General features: G+C 41.3%; 1 protein-coding gene and 1 long non-coding RNA gene across 5 annotated transcripts in view; one reads left to right on the forward strand and one right to left on the reverse strand.

The window, feature by feature from the left end:
• Positions 1 to 11,118: 11,118 nt before the first annotated feature.
• tnnt2c (troponin T2c, cardiac) lies at positions 11,119 to 12,411 on the reverse strand. Its single transcript, XM_037122322.1, has one exon. The coding sequence runs from the start codon at positions 12,240 to 12,242 to the stop codon at positions 11,433 to 11,435; it is 810 nt and encodes a 269-aa protein (XP_036978217.1). The 5' UTR covers positions 12,243 to 12,411; the 3' UTR covers positions 11,119 to 11,432.
• Positions 12,412 to 13,898: 1,487 nt separating this feature from the next.
• The window catches only part of LOC119032215, a 1,052,400-nt gene continuing 1,048,191 nt past the window's right edge, over positions 13,899 to 18,107 (forward strand). Inside the window, exon 1 of one of the 4 annotated variants that reach the window (XR_005078798.1) lies at positions 13,899 to 15,799. This is a non-coding gene — a long non-coding RNA (uncharacterized LOC119032215). Of the gene's footprint in view, positions 15,800 to 15,836; positions 16,371 to 16,404; positions 17,197 to 18,107 lie in introns of those variants that run through there. The other 3 variants (XR_005078797.1, XR_005078800.1, XR_005078799.1) reach the window with 3 other exon arrangements.

An 18,107-nucleotide genomic window follows, 5' to 3' on the forward strand; every position in this document is an offset into this window, starting at 1 on the left:
CAGCTTTGATCATCTAACAGGCTTAATTAACCATCACTGGGGCATCAAAGAGCCTCAGTGATGCTAATATGACAAAACCTTTGTTTCTCCTTTTCACTTAATCAAAAATATCAATACTCCGCACATTACGACTTGCTGATAAATATGAATTAATACCAAGTCATGTTATCATATCCATCAGGAACTGTGGATGCTTGTATTTATTTCCAAGACACTGTGCACAGATTGATTTATTATAGGTTGATTTTCCACAGGGAACAGAGGGTCGAAGGTCAACTCATTAAGCGTGAGGTAGCGGTGGCTATTTCTATTCTCAGAACAATTACAGTTAAAGGGGTAAACGGACAGACAGTTATGTAATGCCACTGCCCATTACAGCCCAACGGTCGTTTTTATGGCCGTCAGTGTCTCTATTAAAAAAAAAGAAAAAAAAAAAAGTTCATGGCTCCCAACCACGTGTTAGTGCTCAGGGTGCATCTGGTCAGAGCTGGGTTACATAATTCAGATCTAAAAATTTATGGTGCAAAAGATTTCCAGGAAATATGCAAATGATCGGATGATTATCGTATTAGACACGAGTCATGAAAAGCAGTGATACAAAGACATAGACACGTGCTCATTTTCAGTTCAGTACCTGAGAGAGATGAAGCACAGCTCAGTGTTAATAAAGGTCATCCTCGCAGAGTGGATGTAAACCCCCTGACATCGAGTCAGAGGAAGTCTTTTGACGACTCAAAATGAAAAGATCATCTTCGTCCCTACACTGATCTGACATTAACTGTCCTCTCCTGTCTTGGTTTGCAAGGAATAATGTGCATTTGAGACGTTTTTGCATTAGAAGGTAATTGATCTTAGTGGTGGTTGAGTAAGTAGCTTCCTTAAAGAATCTATCTGTGATTACGCACATTTCAGATGAAGGAAGACGAGTGCGGTGATGTTTCTGTGTGGTCGTTAGCAGGAACTCTTTGTTCCTGTGTGGTCAGCGGGGGAGATCTGACGTCTTTAGATCTGTGTTCGTGTGTTCTGTTCCGGTAAACGTGTCCGTCTTCGTCCCTGCCCACCTGTTTCATCTGGACATCGGACATGTGTCTCCGGTTATGAATTGCCGTGCTGCAGGATGAGCCATACCTGTGACGGAATGTACGACGTTTGACAAACGGCTGCATTTAGATTCAAGCTCACATCCTCCGCTGTGTCCTCTCAGTATCTGGAGTGATTCATGCTGACTCCTCCACCTCTGCTCGCAGTGTAAATCAGCAGAGCAGCTGAAGAGGCCCGTTCGCGGAGACCTTTTCCAACCGGTTATTACAACGTCTTCCCGCCACTGTGATGGCGCTGATGATAGTACCGCTGCTCACACCTGTTGGAGCCACAGTGAAACCTCTTGTATCCCATCAGTCTCAGTGAGATCTCACGATGCCTTAATTACCACCTTCAGACCAAATTTAAAACAGGACTTAACACAAGTCTGAGTCAGAGGGTATCAGAATTACACGGAGCCGCAGTGATGATCTAACAAGGTGGAAAATCATTTAGAGGATTGACAAAGCTTTAGTCTTAATCTCTTTGAGAACACTCACTGGGATCAATTTTCTTAAGACAAAATTCAGTGAGACAAAGAAATCTGTGTATTATGACGAATATGCTTCATTATAACATTAATACAGACTTTCTCAAAGAAAATACTAGAAGTTACAGTTGTGGATTTTTGAGGTACTTCCATTTTCTGCTACTTAATGCTTCTTTTGAACTTTCTGCTGTGGTTACTTTGAAGTTTAACTTTAATAATAAGAAAAATGTAATTCTTTGAATTCTGATTATACTCCATCGATGGCAGCAAAGGCTCATGGGTATTAATATATTCAGGAGAAGCTGAAGATCAGAACATGATTCATCAGAAACAAGAGTTGAAATTATTAAAACCAGTGGCCGTAGTTTGAGTTTTTTTTGAGTTTTTGGTTTCGTTATTTCCTGCTTTATTTTGAAGTTCTGTCTTCATGTGTCACGTTTTGATTTTCATTTCCTTCCTTTATCTGTTTTTCTGATCCTTTCTGCTCCTCACCTGTGATTTCTTACTTATATCCACCTATGTATTTAAGTCCTTGGCTGAATCCATATTTCTACCCTCTGGACTTGCGAACTAAAGCTTTAGTCAAACTTACCGTGAGGTGTTTACTGTCATCACATCAGGAATTGTGGGTAATTAGATCAGTAAATTCTGTTGAAGTCTGCATCCCAAGCAGGCTATCTGGAAGTCTGGAAGTCATAAAGTCCGCCTGAGGGCTCTTGTGGACTGGATGAAATGTGAGTTTTGACAGCCCACAAGACTTGAGGACTCCCCGCGAATGCGTCCGCAAAGTCCCAGAGTCTGCAGTTGGATGCAGGCTTGTCTTCATCGCTCTTCGTCAGTTCGTCTGTCCTGTTCTTGTCATGCGTCACAGTCTGCCTGCGTTTCTTCTTTGGATTGTAGTTTATCGAGTTTTGTATTTTTTTGTTCTTCCATAGGTCGTCTGATTTTGCCACTGCCTGCTTCCTCTGTTTTTTAATTCATCTTTTATGTCCTGTGTTGTGAACTTCATATTGTTTCAGTTTGGACTTTGTGGTCTTGCCTGATCCCTTTTTTTGTCTCGTGTTTGGGCCCCTTTTTGTTCCGACCTTAACAAAAATGGAAAATACCATCTTGAAGAGCTTGTTATAAAATATAACATTATCAAAATATAGCAATAATGACACTTCTTCTTTGCTTTAGGGCCAATCTGAATATCACAATTAAAACGTTCACACTTTAAGGTTCAAAAGTTCCTCTGCTGGTCTTAATGTGAATCCCCCGTCATGCTTATTCATGAGTCGGACATTTCTGTCAAGACGGATCAATTGAAGCAGGGAGAGTAATGACAGAAGATTCCTATGCTCTTACCCATGGGGTAAAACATCTATTTTTAGCCACATACATCAATACGTTCCCCCTTCGTGTCGCCGCCGTCTAATAAAGCAAGTTTTGCAACCTTTCATCTCCTCTCTGCTCGTGATGGTGATGGCTGGTTCCGGCAGTGACACTTAGCAGCTTCTGTCAGTTTTGACCTCTCGGTACTTTAAATGCTTGAACAGGTTATACATGATCATTTAAAGCATTAAAATAACAGCAACATTATGTCTGACAAGTTGCTACAGACCTGGGATTTGTATTTCCAGCAGTGGTGTTGCACTCAAACCGCGGGTGGTCGTCAGTGCCGATGTCACTTTCTACAAATTGTAGCTTTAAATCCAATGCAGTCGATAAAAACCCTCTTCAGTCTCACATTTAAGTGACCTCTGACCTCCAGATCTGAACAAACGTGTCTTGAGACAAAAGTGGGATTAATCAGCAATAACGGAGGAATTCTGCTGTTTCAAGCTTTCAGTTTTACTAAAAAACACATTTTGAACACAATCACCTTCTTCATAATGATGGTTTTAAACTGCAAAGCTTGAAACAGGTCAACGTGCATTGAGTGAATTAGAGTGTCACTAAAAATATCAGCATTTTTTCAACAACAGAGAAACTGTTATGAAACAAGACTTTCAGTCTGAGTGTCCATTTTGTTTTTTTCTTTTGACAATAGGATTGCTTGTCCACTCACAGACCTGATACTGACTCTCTCCACGGTGTTTCCCAGTCAGTATCTCCGTCGGAAGCCGGAGCTAAAAGCAGCTGGCAGATGGTTGACATAAGGATGGTATCTGAACAGTTTTTCCATGAATGAACAGCCTGACCTCCTACACTCCAGTGATGAGTCATAGTTTTGACCTGCGTCCTTACAATGTGCTTGTGGGCACCGCCGCCGCCAGGAAGCTGTTAGGTAACTGCATGGGTTTGTATTTATAGTGTTTCCCCGTGATACATGACGAAACAACGCGACGCACACACAGACACACATTCATCTGCAATGACTCACAGTTCCTCTGCATTTATTCCTACACATCTGTGTTTCCTGCACATTTAATTGAGCATGAGCGATATTATGAAACACGAACAGGAGCACGACCTGAGAGCATCAACTTTCTTGAGTGATTTAGATCGAAGGAACTACTGTGTACAAGGATCACAGCAATATACAGTGCTGGTTTCAAGGTTTTCTGTGAGCTGTCTGTCCTCAGCTGGAACTCTTTACTTCTTCATTAACTTTTTGATGAGAGTACTCCATGGGGGTCTGAACAAACTTTGTATTCTGCAACTGTAATCTTTGTTTTTAGGAGAGGTGCAACATGTAACTCTGCAGCCATGATCAGTGGTCAGGGTCGCAAGATTGTTTGCTCAGTTAGGATCTTAGAAAAGCCTGTATTCCTGTGAAACATTCAAATGTTGGTCTCTCTAATCTGTGTTTTTCTTGTATAACTTACTGTAGTTTTACCCTTTCATGTCCATAACATGATCCAAATTAAAGACTTGTAGACATGCATCACAAAAGCTTCCAAACAACAACTGAATTCAACAGTGCACATCTGAACCTTTTTTGTTAATCGCCAAACCTCTCAGGCCAACACAGAGTCAATTTTCAGTCTAAGGAAAATGGTGGAAAACAGTTTCAGTGAGTCCTTTATGAAATCAGCACTCTGCTTTTTGAAATTTGAAATGTAGAGAAAAGTTTGCCAACCATCAGAGAGCAGGCAGGTGGGATGTTGGTGAACAATATGATCTGTCTTTGAGCCACAGGAGCTATACTTCCCCTGGAGAAAAAGGTTTTTATCTGCCTTATATAACAACTCTGAGCTATTACCTCTTTAAATCTAAATAGACCTTCATCACTTGGATTCTTTGGTCTCCAAAGACCTATTAAGGTTGCTGTATTTCAGGTTATGTGCACTGTATTTATGAAGTTAAGTTTTCTGTTCTATTTCAATAACTGCCACAGGGCGGATTTCTCTCAAGAAAAGATAATGTATTATGATTAGATATGGAGTGTGTTCATAAATCCAGTCTGGTGCTTTACATCAAACTGAGAGAAGCTGTTGAAAGCAGTAGACTGTGCTCTTTCAGTGTGATTCAACAAACAGGTCAAGTTGTCGGTAATAACTTGACAGGACAGAAAGCTCTCCAGAGGACACAGAATTTAACTCTCAGCATTTGCAATATATTTTTTTGACTAGCTCTGATGGAGCTCAGGATTGATCAGGTGGACGGCAGCTTGAGCACAAACAATTTCAGTGTATGAATCTGGACTACATGGAAGAACACAGAACACTAATTCACATTAGATCCTGACCGATCCTGTCTGCCTGACGAGGCATTTAAATAATCAGGGAAGCTAAGCTCTCATGTACTCATGTTTCTGCTACCTGATCTGCAGATTATCTAGTGGATACAACTGTGATCCGCATATCACTATATATCCATAATACAGGAAGTCTTCTCAAGCCTCTGTTATTTGTTGTAACTTTCTTTACAAGCTCACACATTGTCCTCTTCGGGGTAGGGCTGGGAAGAGGAACAGACTCCAACACTTCACAGAACAAAGTCAGATCAATTTGTTCCAAAACATCAAAAAAACACACACTTCTAATTAAGCAGCAGGAGTGATCAGAGCTCAGGCTGCATCTTCAGATTGAGCCGCTTGTTAGCCAAGCCTCCTCTCATTAAGAGAGTCTGGTTAAATGTCCCAGTAATTAAAGACCCCCTGTTGCTATTTTCATCTCGACTATGCACCAGACGGATAGCGACATTCCAGTACAGACAGACACTGACGCTCCGCACTCATGGACTCACCTCCAAAGGGGCACAGTGAGGTGATGATAAGATGCATGGAGGCATCAAATCTTTATATGGCCAGAGGGATGTGGGCTCGAACGCTTGCAGGATGCTGAGGAGCTACAGAGATTAATGCCCTGTCGGATAGGCCAAAGCTCCTTTATACCTCCGGCTGCTACCAACTCCCACCTCAATTTGGAGAAGGTTGGAGCTAAGCCCAAATGGCCGTGTCTCCAGGGCAGGCTAATTTATCCACAGGCAAAAGGCATCCAGAGAGCTGGAGCGGCAGCATTTCTCACAGCTGGTTCCCCCACTGGGGTATGTGTGTGTGTTTACAATAGAACAACACACTGAAGTCTGTCGTAAAGAAACCACCGACCAGAGGGGTAAAAAGAAAATTTTAAAAAATGTGCACAAAAACACTGCTGTCCTATTTCTAAAGTGGCAAAAATCACCTCTTGGGTTAAATCATGATTATTACTGGAGTACCCAATTCTCCGACTTGTTAATATTGTAATAGGTGCTACATAAACCACTTCGGTACATGTAAGTGATTAATGTGCCAATTTAAGTCAGCATGTAGTAGAACATGTACTCAGATCATAAAGGAAAAATAGCGATGTCATACTGTAAAAATGCTCCTGCAATCATCCTGTATTCAAAGGCATTCACAGCACAATCTGCTTAAAGTGGCCATAATCGAACTGTCACTGATTTAATTCACTCTCACGGCTCACAAAGTGTTTTAAGCTGCAGCAGCAAGCTATTTTCCAGAGCAGTGTTTTGCTGCCACGGCAGAAAAACAGATCAGTGTCATGTCATAAAATGAAAAAAGTTTGTTGTTTGTCACATTCACATTATAACGACAATCTTGTTGAAACACATCACTATTTACTCTGTCGTACACCATGGTCTGGGTGAACACTTGATTCTGATTGGATTCTGACGGACAACTGTGGAACTACTGAGCCGCTCCAGTGAAGCTGTCTGTTCACCGTTTTAAATGAAGGCGCTTTATCCTGTATTCAAAATGAGTGACAACAACAACAACAACAGCGCTGAGTCTTGTCCTTCAGTCAGTGCATCGTCCTCTGAACACCACAGGATTGTTATTGTAAAGCTGCAACAAGAAGTCTTCACCAATTCTGTGTTACTGATATTTAATCTTGCTTGCATAATGTTACATTTCTGGCATGTTAATGACATAAACATGGAAACAGAGTAATGGCTTGTGATTGCAAAGTGCATAAAAACATATTAGTGGTCTTGATTTTCTCTCTGTCGTGTCATAAGTGGGATAAAGCCAGGCAAAGTGTCCATTATCAGGGAGTAATGGACAGCTTGGCTGCCACCACATCTATTATCTTGTTTGAACATCATACTATTTATCTTGTCTTAACACAAACATGCAGCAGTACTTTATAAAATCTTCTGTAAAATCTTATTCTGGTCAGATGAGTTTTCTGGAGCAGAAAAGTTGCATTTAAATCAAATACTCGTGCGAAACTACTCAGCTACTTTCTACGATTACTTCAGAAATGTTGAATGTTAAAGCGTTTGTTGAGGACTGTTGTAATCATATGATACTCTACATTTCTGTTGTCTTAATTTGTAGAAAAACAAGACAAATCCACTAAATTGTCTTTGTGGACTGACCAGACTGATGAGTGAACTATTACAAAACTGTCTGCCTGAATGTATTAAACTTAAAAGCTGGGATAATATGCAGAGCTATTGCTACATTATTATATTTTCACCAATTTCCTGATGTAAGAAAACAGATTCTTCTTTTCGCCGGGTGTGAAAAGGTTCCTCTGCTCCGAAACAAGATAATGTTCTAATGAAAATGCAAAACCCTGGAGGAGTTTTCTTTATCGCAAAGCAAAGAGAATGAGTCTGAAAATGGGTTTTCATCTCTCATGGTGCTTACCAACAGGCATCTAATTTCAATCCTAATTAAAGAAATTCGTGAATAATTAATAGGAACCATGAGAGAGTGCATCACAAAGGCTCATGACAGCCATTATGCTGGATACTTTGGAGTTATCGAGGCACATATGGTAAATTTGGACATTATGACTCAATCAAGAAAGACATCACTTGTGTTGTTTTGCTCCTCCGTGGCTACATTTACATGCAGGCAGTCGACCCGACCAGATGCTGGTTATACTTATGGATTGCACTTTTAACAGCTTGTGTTTGTTCGGTTAAAGAGAGGAAACTTAAATGCAGTTGTAGCTTTTCTAAAAAGTACAGTATTGTGTTTATTTTGTTTATTTATTAAGACAGAGAACTTGCCGGTTTTGTCCTAAATGTGGTATTACCAGACTTACGCTGACGTCTCTGCAATATTTGTTTGGCATAATGTCTGAACTGTTGATAATGTTCATGTTTTGAATGGTTTAAACTGAAATGGCAGCCATATGTTACAAATCTCCCCTTGAAAAGGAGTTTTTGCATTCCTCAATGCACAAATATTGTGAAACTGTGGTCCCAAGTAACAACAACAGACACGGGACGAGTTCTGCTTCACTCTTGATTAAAACACAAATAATAAATCAGCTGAACTAGATAATAAGTTCCTGGTCAGAGTTGAACGTGTGGCCCAGGAAATGTCCATCATGCAGTGATTCCATTATCCTCTAGTCTCTGCTGGGTACTAATGAGCCGACAACGCCCCCCCAATGAGCCTGCAGCTGCTGTTGCTGGTACACACACACACTCACACACACACACACACACACAGACACACACCAGTTCACGCCGCCTTTTTGATATGAGAGGACACGTTTTGACTCCATGTGCATCGCCCTAAAGTGCCTTCCTTCACGTCAACACAATGCAGCAGTGGCAGGTGTGGATCTGAACTGAAACACAAGCAACAAACTTGTCTTCAAATTAACTCAGCAGCAGAGTTTTGGGAACGTCGTGTTCCCTGGCGCCAAGCGGCTGGGTCGATTGATGCACCGGTATGGCCTCGCGCTGTCAGCTGGGGCATTTCTCTTTCCCCACATCGTCAACACGAACCCACACCTTTAAGATGAAGTGTGTGTGTGCGTGTGTGTGCGTGTGTGTGAGTGGGCGTGTTGAGGCTGGAGGGGGGTATATAGAGAGACCTGATTGCAGTCTCTATGGTAACCTGTTGGCATACCGCCGTGTCTGGAAGGCTTTAATGGCTTGTCACCACCATGAGAGCAAAACAGCTGTATGGCTTCTACGGCCCAAACCTGGCAGCCGATCAAAAGCTGCACGGGGAGACAAATGTTCCTGCACCTTGGTCCAACACTTACTGCTGTAAAGAGTGTTTTCACTGTAGTGCATGTGAAAAACCCGTCTGCAGGTATCACATTCAGCACAATGTATACTTTAGTACAATCTGACAACTCGTTCATGAGGAGCAGAGGGCAGCCACTACAAAGCCAGTTCATTGGCACCAACTGGAGAATTAACTTAATATACATACATTTAGGGTTGGGAACCTCCAAACATCAGACATGAATGTCAGATGTTTCGGCTTTGGAATAGACAGATGTTGCAAAACTACACACTCTCTCAAGGTGCTCATCAGGAGACATTTGGGGTTCAGTAACTTGTTCAAAGTTGCCTCGAAACTGAACCAGAGTGACGGTGAAATTGAGAGTGAGCTTTATCATTGGGTTTGTCTTTCCTGTCAGAGCCCTGTTTCTTTCCTGAGGATGTACAGGATGTACTTCTTACTAAAATGGCCTCCACTTATTCTGATGTCTTTCAGCTGGATGATTACGAAAACTCGAATTGTGCTTCAGGAAGGGAAGCTTTTTGTAAACTTTGGGGGAAAGGCAGTATCTTTTGTTCAAAGACTGACATGTGCATGACATGAAAATAAAACAAATCAAATCAAATCATACACATGTTTCTGATGGTGGGGGAGCCAGAGAACCTGGAGGAAGGCGACAGCGCTGATGCCCAAAACAATAAATCCTGAGCTTTTGTTGTTTTGTGGATATAAAGGTTTTTGGTGTACAGAAACGTGGCAGCCTCCGTTTATTATCATTACAGTTTGCAAGTATACAGCATTCAGCTGTGTATTTGTGTGTGTGTGTGTGTGTGTGCTTCAAAAGCTGTTCGCCACAAACTGGTGCTCTGGTGCCATCTAGTGGAGAAAATATGTCACTACTTTGACATTCATTTGACCTAAAGATTTGGACTACAACAGAACTGAGTGACTGATCTGCTCCACATCAATTCAGATGAATTACTTTGAATGAATTTGTTATAATGTGTTTTGCTGTTTTTACTGATGTGTAATGTGTGAGATGCTTTTTATATGAACTGTCATATTGAGGCTGATGATTGCAGTCTCATTAACCCTTGTGACTCTTGGGCTATTGTGGCCTTTTCGGAATACTTTTGATTTGATATTTGCTCTAACATGGAGTAAACAGAACCGCTCTGGGTGACCCTAGTTTCTATGCTACGCCATCTTGAAACAGTCTTCTGATCTGATATCAATCAAACTGGATGAATTAATCTCAAAATTTGGATTTTAAAACAGAAACTGGTATTTTATGGCATGTTTGTCTTTACTGCAGTTTTTTTTAATGTTTAAATGTTGTTTTTCAAAACTCAAATGTAGAGATTTGGATGGTTTTAATGCCACACATGAGGATAGTTTGGGTACAGCATTTATAAAAACATGTAATATGTGATGAAACAGGAAGCTGTGATATAACTGGTGAGGATGTGGGGAAAATACAGCATATTATTATCTGTTACACATGTTAGACAAAAGAATGTTTGATGTTAACATCGACTGGATAAACAAAATACTAGAATGTGCTGGGGAGAATGAATAAAAACATAAAAATCAAGTTCAGATTTGTCTTTTGAATCAGTTGTTTGTTTGTGTCGTCCCTTTTGCACTTTCTCTATGTCATCATTCATTGCAAAATTCATAGAAAAAAAGTCTGTACCTTTTGGAGTTTTGGAGAATTGCTACTTGTTAAATGCAGTTAAAGACCTTTAAAGCTACCCGACACCCCTCAGTAAAGCTCCTGCAGCCTCTCGGGGTCGTGGGCTCGACCTCTCCGTCAACAGTTGGGTCTTTTTTTGCTAAAAACACTGCAGGCCAACACTGTTCGGTCCGAGGACTCAGAGACTAAATTAGCTCCTGAAAAACTCAGCTGTGCAACACCTGTTGGATCTTAACACAGCCACACCCACCCTGACAACATGACTTTTCACCGTTGTTCAGTTAACAATGAAAAAAAAACCAAATTCAGCCTTTAAGAGGCATCGTTTTCAAAAAATAGTTCTATGTGTCAAGAGGTTAGAATGAAGTGAGAGAAACTTGATCACCGTCATGAAAAAAACGTCACTGGATTCCAAAAGATATTAAAATACGTCTTGATTTATTGGGAACAAATTATATTTTGGCACCTTTTCTGAAGACTTTTACACCTTTAATCACACATTTTAACATGTATCATAGACGAAGCACAAAAATACTGTTGGTGTGTAAAGACAAAATTCTAGACGAGTGGTGGAACTAACACCAGCACACATCCCATCAGAGTTAAATCTTCAACCACAGTTCTGAAGTGAATAACCACATCAGAAAGTTAAAACAATCAGACATGAGCAGAAACACAAAGCCTGGGAAAGCTTTGTACGATACAGGGCAGCAGATAGTCCAGAAACAACTTGTCCAGTTTCAAAGGAGCGGCTCTTACTTCCAGGAGCCAGACTTGCCCTTTGCCCCGCGGCTCGTCTTGGACGCTTTGGAGCCCCTCTGGTGATCGCTGACTCGGTTCCGGAGCACGTAGATCTCGTACTTCTGCTTCTTGAGCTTCTCAGCCAGCTCGAACTTCTCGGCGTGCAGCTGGTGGAGCCACTGCCAGAGGTCCTGGGCCTTCTCTGCCAGCTTCTCCTGGTTCAGGTGGTCGATGTTGAGCGGCTTCTTGCGGTCCATCAGGGCCTTCTTCTTCTCCTCTCTTGCCGTCAGCTTCTTGCCCTTCTTCTGGTCCACCTTCTGCAGGTAGCCGCCGAAGGACTTGTTGGTGAATATGGCCTTTTTCTTTGCCTCCTCCTCGGCGCGCAGTTTGGCGGCCTCCTCCTCACGCCTCGCCCTCTCCTCGGCCAGACGGGTTTGGCGCTCACGTTCCTGCTCACTGCGGACTCGCTGCTGTTCTGCCCTGTCGGCCCGGCGGCGTTCGATGCGGTTCCTCAGAGCGATCAGCTCTTCCTCCTCTTTCTGACGGCTGGAGAAATGCACCTCTATGAGGGACTGGAGGTCGTTGAAATCCTTTTCCACTCTCTTGCGGTGCAGGTCATCAAAATCGACCTTCTCGCCGTCAGGGAGCTTCGGAGGAGCGATATTTGGCACATAGGTTGTCTTGTGTCGTGGTTTGGACTCCTCTTCGTGCTCTTCTTTCTTCTCTGTTTCATCATCCTGCTGTTCTTCCTCTTCTTCAACTTCTTCTTCCACCTCCTCCTCCTCCTCCTCGTACTCCTCGACAATTTCCTCAGTGTCTGACATGATGGAGGCTTTCTAGGGAGGAGGAAGCAGGACGAACACCAAGACCAGCTGGTGTCTTGCACACAAGAGGCGACAGTGGTCTCGGGCTACAGCTTTTTAAGGGTTTGTCTTTACCATGTGACCGGAGCCTGAGGGAAGTCTCCAGAGTGTAGGTCAGCAGCAGGGCGGATTTCTAGACAGATGGAATAATCTATTTTCTCCTCGGCAAGTCTTGTCAGCCGCACATACCCCCACTCATCCCCTGATGGACCCCCCTCTCTGCTGTGTACTCTGACCCTGCAGCGCTCCTCATTCCTTTGTAAGGACAAGATGAGAGACTATTTCAGATACACAACAGATGCACACACATACTTGTGCTCTCTCCGACTCCTGGTATCATCCACGACTAATAACATCCACGCTGAGCCTCTGGGAGCAGAAAAATGTACCGCAACTCAGAGCGTCTCTCTAATCCGGCGTGATAGTTTAGAAGCCAGCGGGGGAAAGCATGCGGTGTTTAAGAACTTCCATTAACAAAGCGCACTGGAATCTTTTAAGTTCGTCAGAGCCGGTGAGGATTTTACAGACAGGAAGTTACAGCTGTCATGTTTTTCCAAAATGAGTCCTTATCTAGAATATCCCGCGCACTGTAAGCATTAACAAACTAAGATGTGAGGTGCGAGTTAGAAAACTAAACTCTGAGCTGATCTCTGTTAAGAATATAAACCCAGTACGGCCCTCAGAGCTTTAGGAAGCTGTCAGCTGGTCAAACCCAACTCAGAGATTTGTGGTTTTGTCGTTTCTCTCTTACATTACTTTAACATATTTGTGAGAGAGGTCGTTTTAAGTCTTGATATAACATTTATTTTTAAACAAGATGTATGTTTGATGTTTTGATGTATGGCTTTTGTATTACTTTTGATGACTGTCAAATTGTTCATGGATGTTTATATCTCGGGTTGCATGATATATATCGACACCGATAAATGATCAACCCCAACATTATTGATTATTGGCAGATATTGAAATCATATCCGATTTACATAACCGATTACACAAAGCTGAATTGTTTCAGGTGACTTAATAAGTGCAGCATTTACACACACTACTTTAAAGTTGGTTTGCCAGCTGCCAATAAACACAGAGAAGAAGAGGAACAACAACAACAACAACAAAGCTGTTGTCACATTGTGACGTGGAGCTGCTGCACCTGTGTAGAGCCACACTATGCAGAAAAGAGCCACACATCCTCGCTTGAGTAGGCGTTATTCTCAGGTTCAGAAGAAGACAACACAACCATAACTTGCAATACGTGTATGTATGAATCATTTTCTAACTGAGATCTCACTGATATAAATCATTTTCTAGATTTGGCAGCAGCATTACTAACATTAAACACGCTGAGGTCGTCTCCTTCTGCTCTGTCTGTGAATCTACTACTCTGAATTTCCCCCTCTACATGAAATGAGCTGCCTTGCCTTGAATACAATTCATGTAACGCTTGCTGTAATGTGATCAGTTTCCCCCATAAGGCTTTAAGCCCCAAGCCCTCATCGACTTCTCTGACGTCACCTGGTGTTTGAGAGTGAGAGCCTGCGAGGGGGCCACAATGGTGTAATGGGAAATATGACGTTTCACTTTACTGTGTGGGCCTTTTTATTGTGCATTTTAAATCATATTGCCTTATTATTAAAACAAAAACTGGGATAAGCATACACACAAAAAGAAACTTATTCATGGATAAGGTTCCATAAAAGCACATTCATTTTTTTGTTGTTTAACAAACTTGGTGATATAAATGTAGATTCAGTTCAAGCAGAATTATTTATTCTTATCATCAGTCAGCTCAGTGTTGATATTTGTGTACCAGCAGTTATTTTTGTTAAGAAAGGGACCTTCAGTAAGAACAATGACACTGAAGATGAGCCTCACTGCTCCGGCCTCGTCTCCACTTTGGAATGTAATTAAAACATTCTTGCTATTGGAGGCTTTCTGCTCTCAGGGCTGAGTGGATTAAAGCGTAATTGCTCCCACGCGGCAACATTTAAATGCTGATGTCAAGAATTTGTGTTCCCACGTCTTGAGTTATTAGTGGAAAAGGACAAACGCAGTTTTTAGAGGATGAGATAACTGACGGGGAGGGACAGGTGCTTGGTTGCGTCTGAGAATCCCAGTTAAACTTTTCCACGCACCTCCTTAGGATGAACATTCTGACATTATTGTGCTGTTCTTGTATGTGGCAGACAACACATCATCTCCAAGGGGGGTTATGTTTCAGTAATATAAATCTTCTGGAGCCTCGTCAGAGTGAAGATGGACTAATTGAGGTCTTAGAGGAGCAGAAAACAGATCTTGGTGCCTATGAGAGTGTCTCATGTCTGTCTCATCCCACAGTGCCTGTGCACAACATGAGGACAGCAGGTGGCTCCAGTATAATCAAAGCACTCTGGGTTGCTGGTGGCAAGGGACAACTGTGTCTATCAGCAAAGAAAGGCACCAAATGACCGCTATTAATAGAAACACCCTGTGCTGTTCAACAACATGAACAAACAGAGCGATATAGTAAAACTCCTGTGTGTTTAAACTCAATGCAACGGCCATCAAATTGATTGTTTTTTGCGAGGAGGCTGGCATCCTGCTAAGACACTTTTAAAATAAAAGTTGCTTAGTATAAATAATGAACCAGAATCCATAATAAGATGATCATTTGTTGTGTTCAAATCAAACCAGTGCTTCTCCTCAGACTCATGAGTCATGAAGTTTTTCTTAGACAGGAACAGTCTGTGCAGGAGGCCGTGGTTACACAGCGACCTCATGTGGTCAGACCTGAGCAGTACAGTTAAATGTGTCAACAGTGTTCAAACAGGATATTTGCATCTGGTTCAAAAGCATTTAAGTGAGTAACAGAAATAGTAATCCATAACTCATTTACTTCCATGTTGATTACTGATGCTGTCTCAGTTTAAACTGTTTTTAAAAATTGTTTATACCAGTTTGTAAATGCTCTGTAATGTTTCTTTGCTGACAGATGAACCAGTTTTTAGAATGTGGTTAAATACACTGTACAATATATAAAAATCTGAAGGGGAAAATGTTGTTTTTTTTCTTACTTTATTATTATTATCATCTATAGTGTAACGTGATTACTCTCTGTGAGTTTTAGAATGATAACAAATAAAGACCAGAGAAGTGAAATATCAATGCAAGCTGCTATTCAGTTGTGTTAGTCCCATTAATATTGATTTATTTTAACAAGACAGATTGATTGATTACAGGGTGCAGTAAAGGACCCCAACCAGGAATCAGCCCCAGAGTCTCTGTTTATGGGAGGCCTGCTCTACCAATGGGGCTAAACAGCCTAAACCAGACCAATGGATCTCTGGTTAGACCAGGAAGTCAGGCAAAATAAGTCCCCCCCACAGACATTTTGACGGATGCAGGCGGTGCGCGCCTAAAGGGGCGGTCTTAATTCGTTTCCCGCGCGAAGTTAGGGCATTTCCCTCCAAAACTTAAAAGCCCAATATTAATGGCTGCGGGATCTTCACTCTGGACAGCTCTTCTCTGAGGACACACACACGGTCAGTAAATTGTTCTGTATGATTCTGCTTTATGTGTACATTTTCCTGCTCAGTAGAGGTGTTTTCATGTCTGTGTGGGAAGTGTACTGATTTGTTTTAACTATTATTACTCGGCAAGTTACACATTTTAACTACCTTCATGCCTTGGCTACATGTTGTTGTTCTACTTAAGTGTGGGTTAAAAGGGAGCCAGCGTCCCTCTCATGTCTGTGAGATTTGTTTTTTAAATCCGTGATGGAAGTTGTGTTTCGCTCGGTACACCAAACTCCATTGTGATTTTGGTCGTTTTATCTCTGCCATGTTTATTATATGAATAATGCACAGATAATTAAATGTAGGTCACTGGCTCAGAACAAGTTAATAGTTTCGGTAAAATCGGCATTAAGTATTTTGTTAAATGTGTGTAGTATTCTTCAGAAAGCCATGAAAGCTTGTTAGCTAACGTTTGCTGGTCAGTTTAAGTGAGTGGTTATGTTGTGTTGTGTTAGCTAGCTGACTTTAAAGTTGTTGGAGATGGGCTTGCATGGTTTGGGAAACTTGTTAGCAGTGGCTCAGCTGCCTTTATTAACGGGTAAGGACACAATACTGACACGATAACGATCTTATAAAGACGTCTGAATGATTTAATCGTCGTGTTTTTACACACAGCTTGGCATGTTAGCTAACGTGTGTTAGCATGACGCCATTGTCGTTCTGTGTAATGCTAACGTAATTAATGCTAGCATCGTTACAGCTGAATGTCTGAGTACAGCACAGTTAGCTAAGGTGCTCGTGTGTTGTGTGTAATAATGTCTCTGTATGTTAGTATGTCAGCATCTAGAAGGTCATTTTGAGCAGTTAAAGTAGTTCATACACACAATGTGCTGCACCATTGTAGTCTGCACTGAATGTATTCTGTGTGTGGGAAGTGTACTGATTAGTTTTAACTAGTATTACTCGGCAAGTTACACATTTTAATTACCTTCATGCCTTGGCTACATGTTCTTGTTCTACTTAAGTGTGGGTTAAAAGGGAGCCAGTGTCCCTCTCATGTCGGTGAGATTTGTTTTTTAAATCCGTGATGGAAGTTGTGTTTCGCTCAGTACACCAAACTCCATTGTGATTTTGGTCGTTTTATCTCTGCCATGTTTACTACATCAATAATGCACAGATAATTAAATGTAGGTCACTATCTCAGAACAAGTCAGAAGTTTCGGTAAAATCGGCATTAAGCATTTTGTTACATGTTTGTAGTATTCTTCAGAAAGCTACGAAAGCTTGTTAGCTTACGTTTGCTGGTCAGTTTAAGTGAGTGGTTATGTTGTGTTGTGTTAGCTAGCTGACTTTAAAGTTGTTGGAGATGGGCTTGCATGGTTTGGGAAACTTGTTAGCAGTGGCTCAGCTGCCTTTATTAACGGGTAAGGACACAATACTGACACTATAACGAGCTTATAAAGACGTCTGGGTGATTTAATCGTCCTGTTTTTACACACAGCTTTGCATGTTAGCTAACGTGTGTTTGTGAAATGCTAACTTGTTAATTAATGCTAGCATCGTTACAGCTGAATGTCTGAGTACAGCACAGTTAGCTAACATGCTCCTGTGTTGTGTGTAATAATGTCTCAGTATGTTAGTAAGTCAGCATCTAGAAGGTCATTTTGAGCAGCTAAAGTAGTTCATACACACAATGTGCAGCCCCATTGTAGTCTACACTAAATGTATTATGTATGTTTGTCTCAGTTCTGGTTTAATGTGATATTTAAATAACTGCACTGACTCCCTGTGTGTCAAAAGTTTGACTTTAAAATCATATCATAAAAAGCGACTAGCGGAACATTTAGCGACTTATTCAGATCATCAGGGGAAAGGTGTATATAATATATTATATTGTAATTCACATTCTGCTCTGTTTTGATCTGTTAATTCTCTGACTTCTCAGTCTTTCGTGGTTCCGTTGCTGCTTTACCTGTGTGTGTATGTCTGTGTGTGTGTGTGTGTGTGTGTGTGTGAGAGAGAGAGAGAGAGAGTATGAGTGTGTGCTTCTTATTTTTGCAATTGTATGTTACAGTGTGCTTTTTAATTAATATGAAATTAAATATATTCTACTTGAAGGCAAGTTTGTTTTAGCCTGTTTATCTGTTAATGACTGAACTCGTTGTAATGAAATGATTTTTTTCAGAATGTATTTGATTTGTATTTTTTTGCGTTGTAAAGGTCATACATTTTAATTTTTGTGGTCTTAAAATGTCTTAAAATGGTCTTGAATTTGACTTACTGAAACCTGCAAGAACCCTGTACTTATGTATAAAGCACTGAAGGTTCTCAGGAC

The sequence above is a fragment of the Acanthopagrus latus genome, chromosome 14, assembly GCF_904848185.1.
Source record: "Acanthopagrus latus isolate v.2019 chromosome 14, fAcaLat1.1, whole genome shotgun sequence".
NCBI lineage: Eukaryota > Metazoa > Chordata > Actinopteri > Spariformes > Sparidae > Acanthopagrus > Acanthopagrus latus.

Bases quoted from the DNA above. Each gene is read 5' to 3' on its own strand.
- tnnt2c (XM_037122322.1), bottom strand. From the start codon at position 12,242: ATGTCAGACACTGAGGAAATTGTCGAGGAGTACGAGGAGGAGGAGGAG.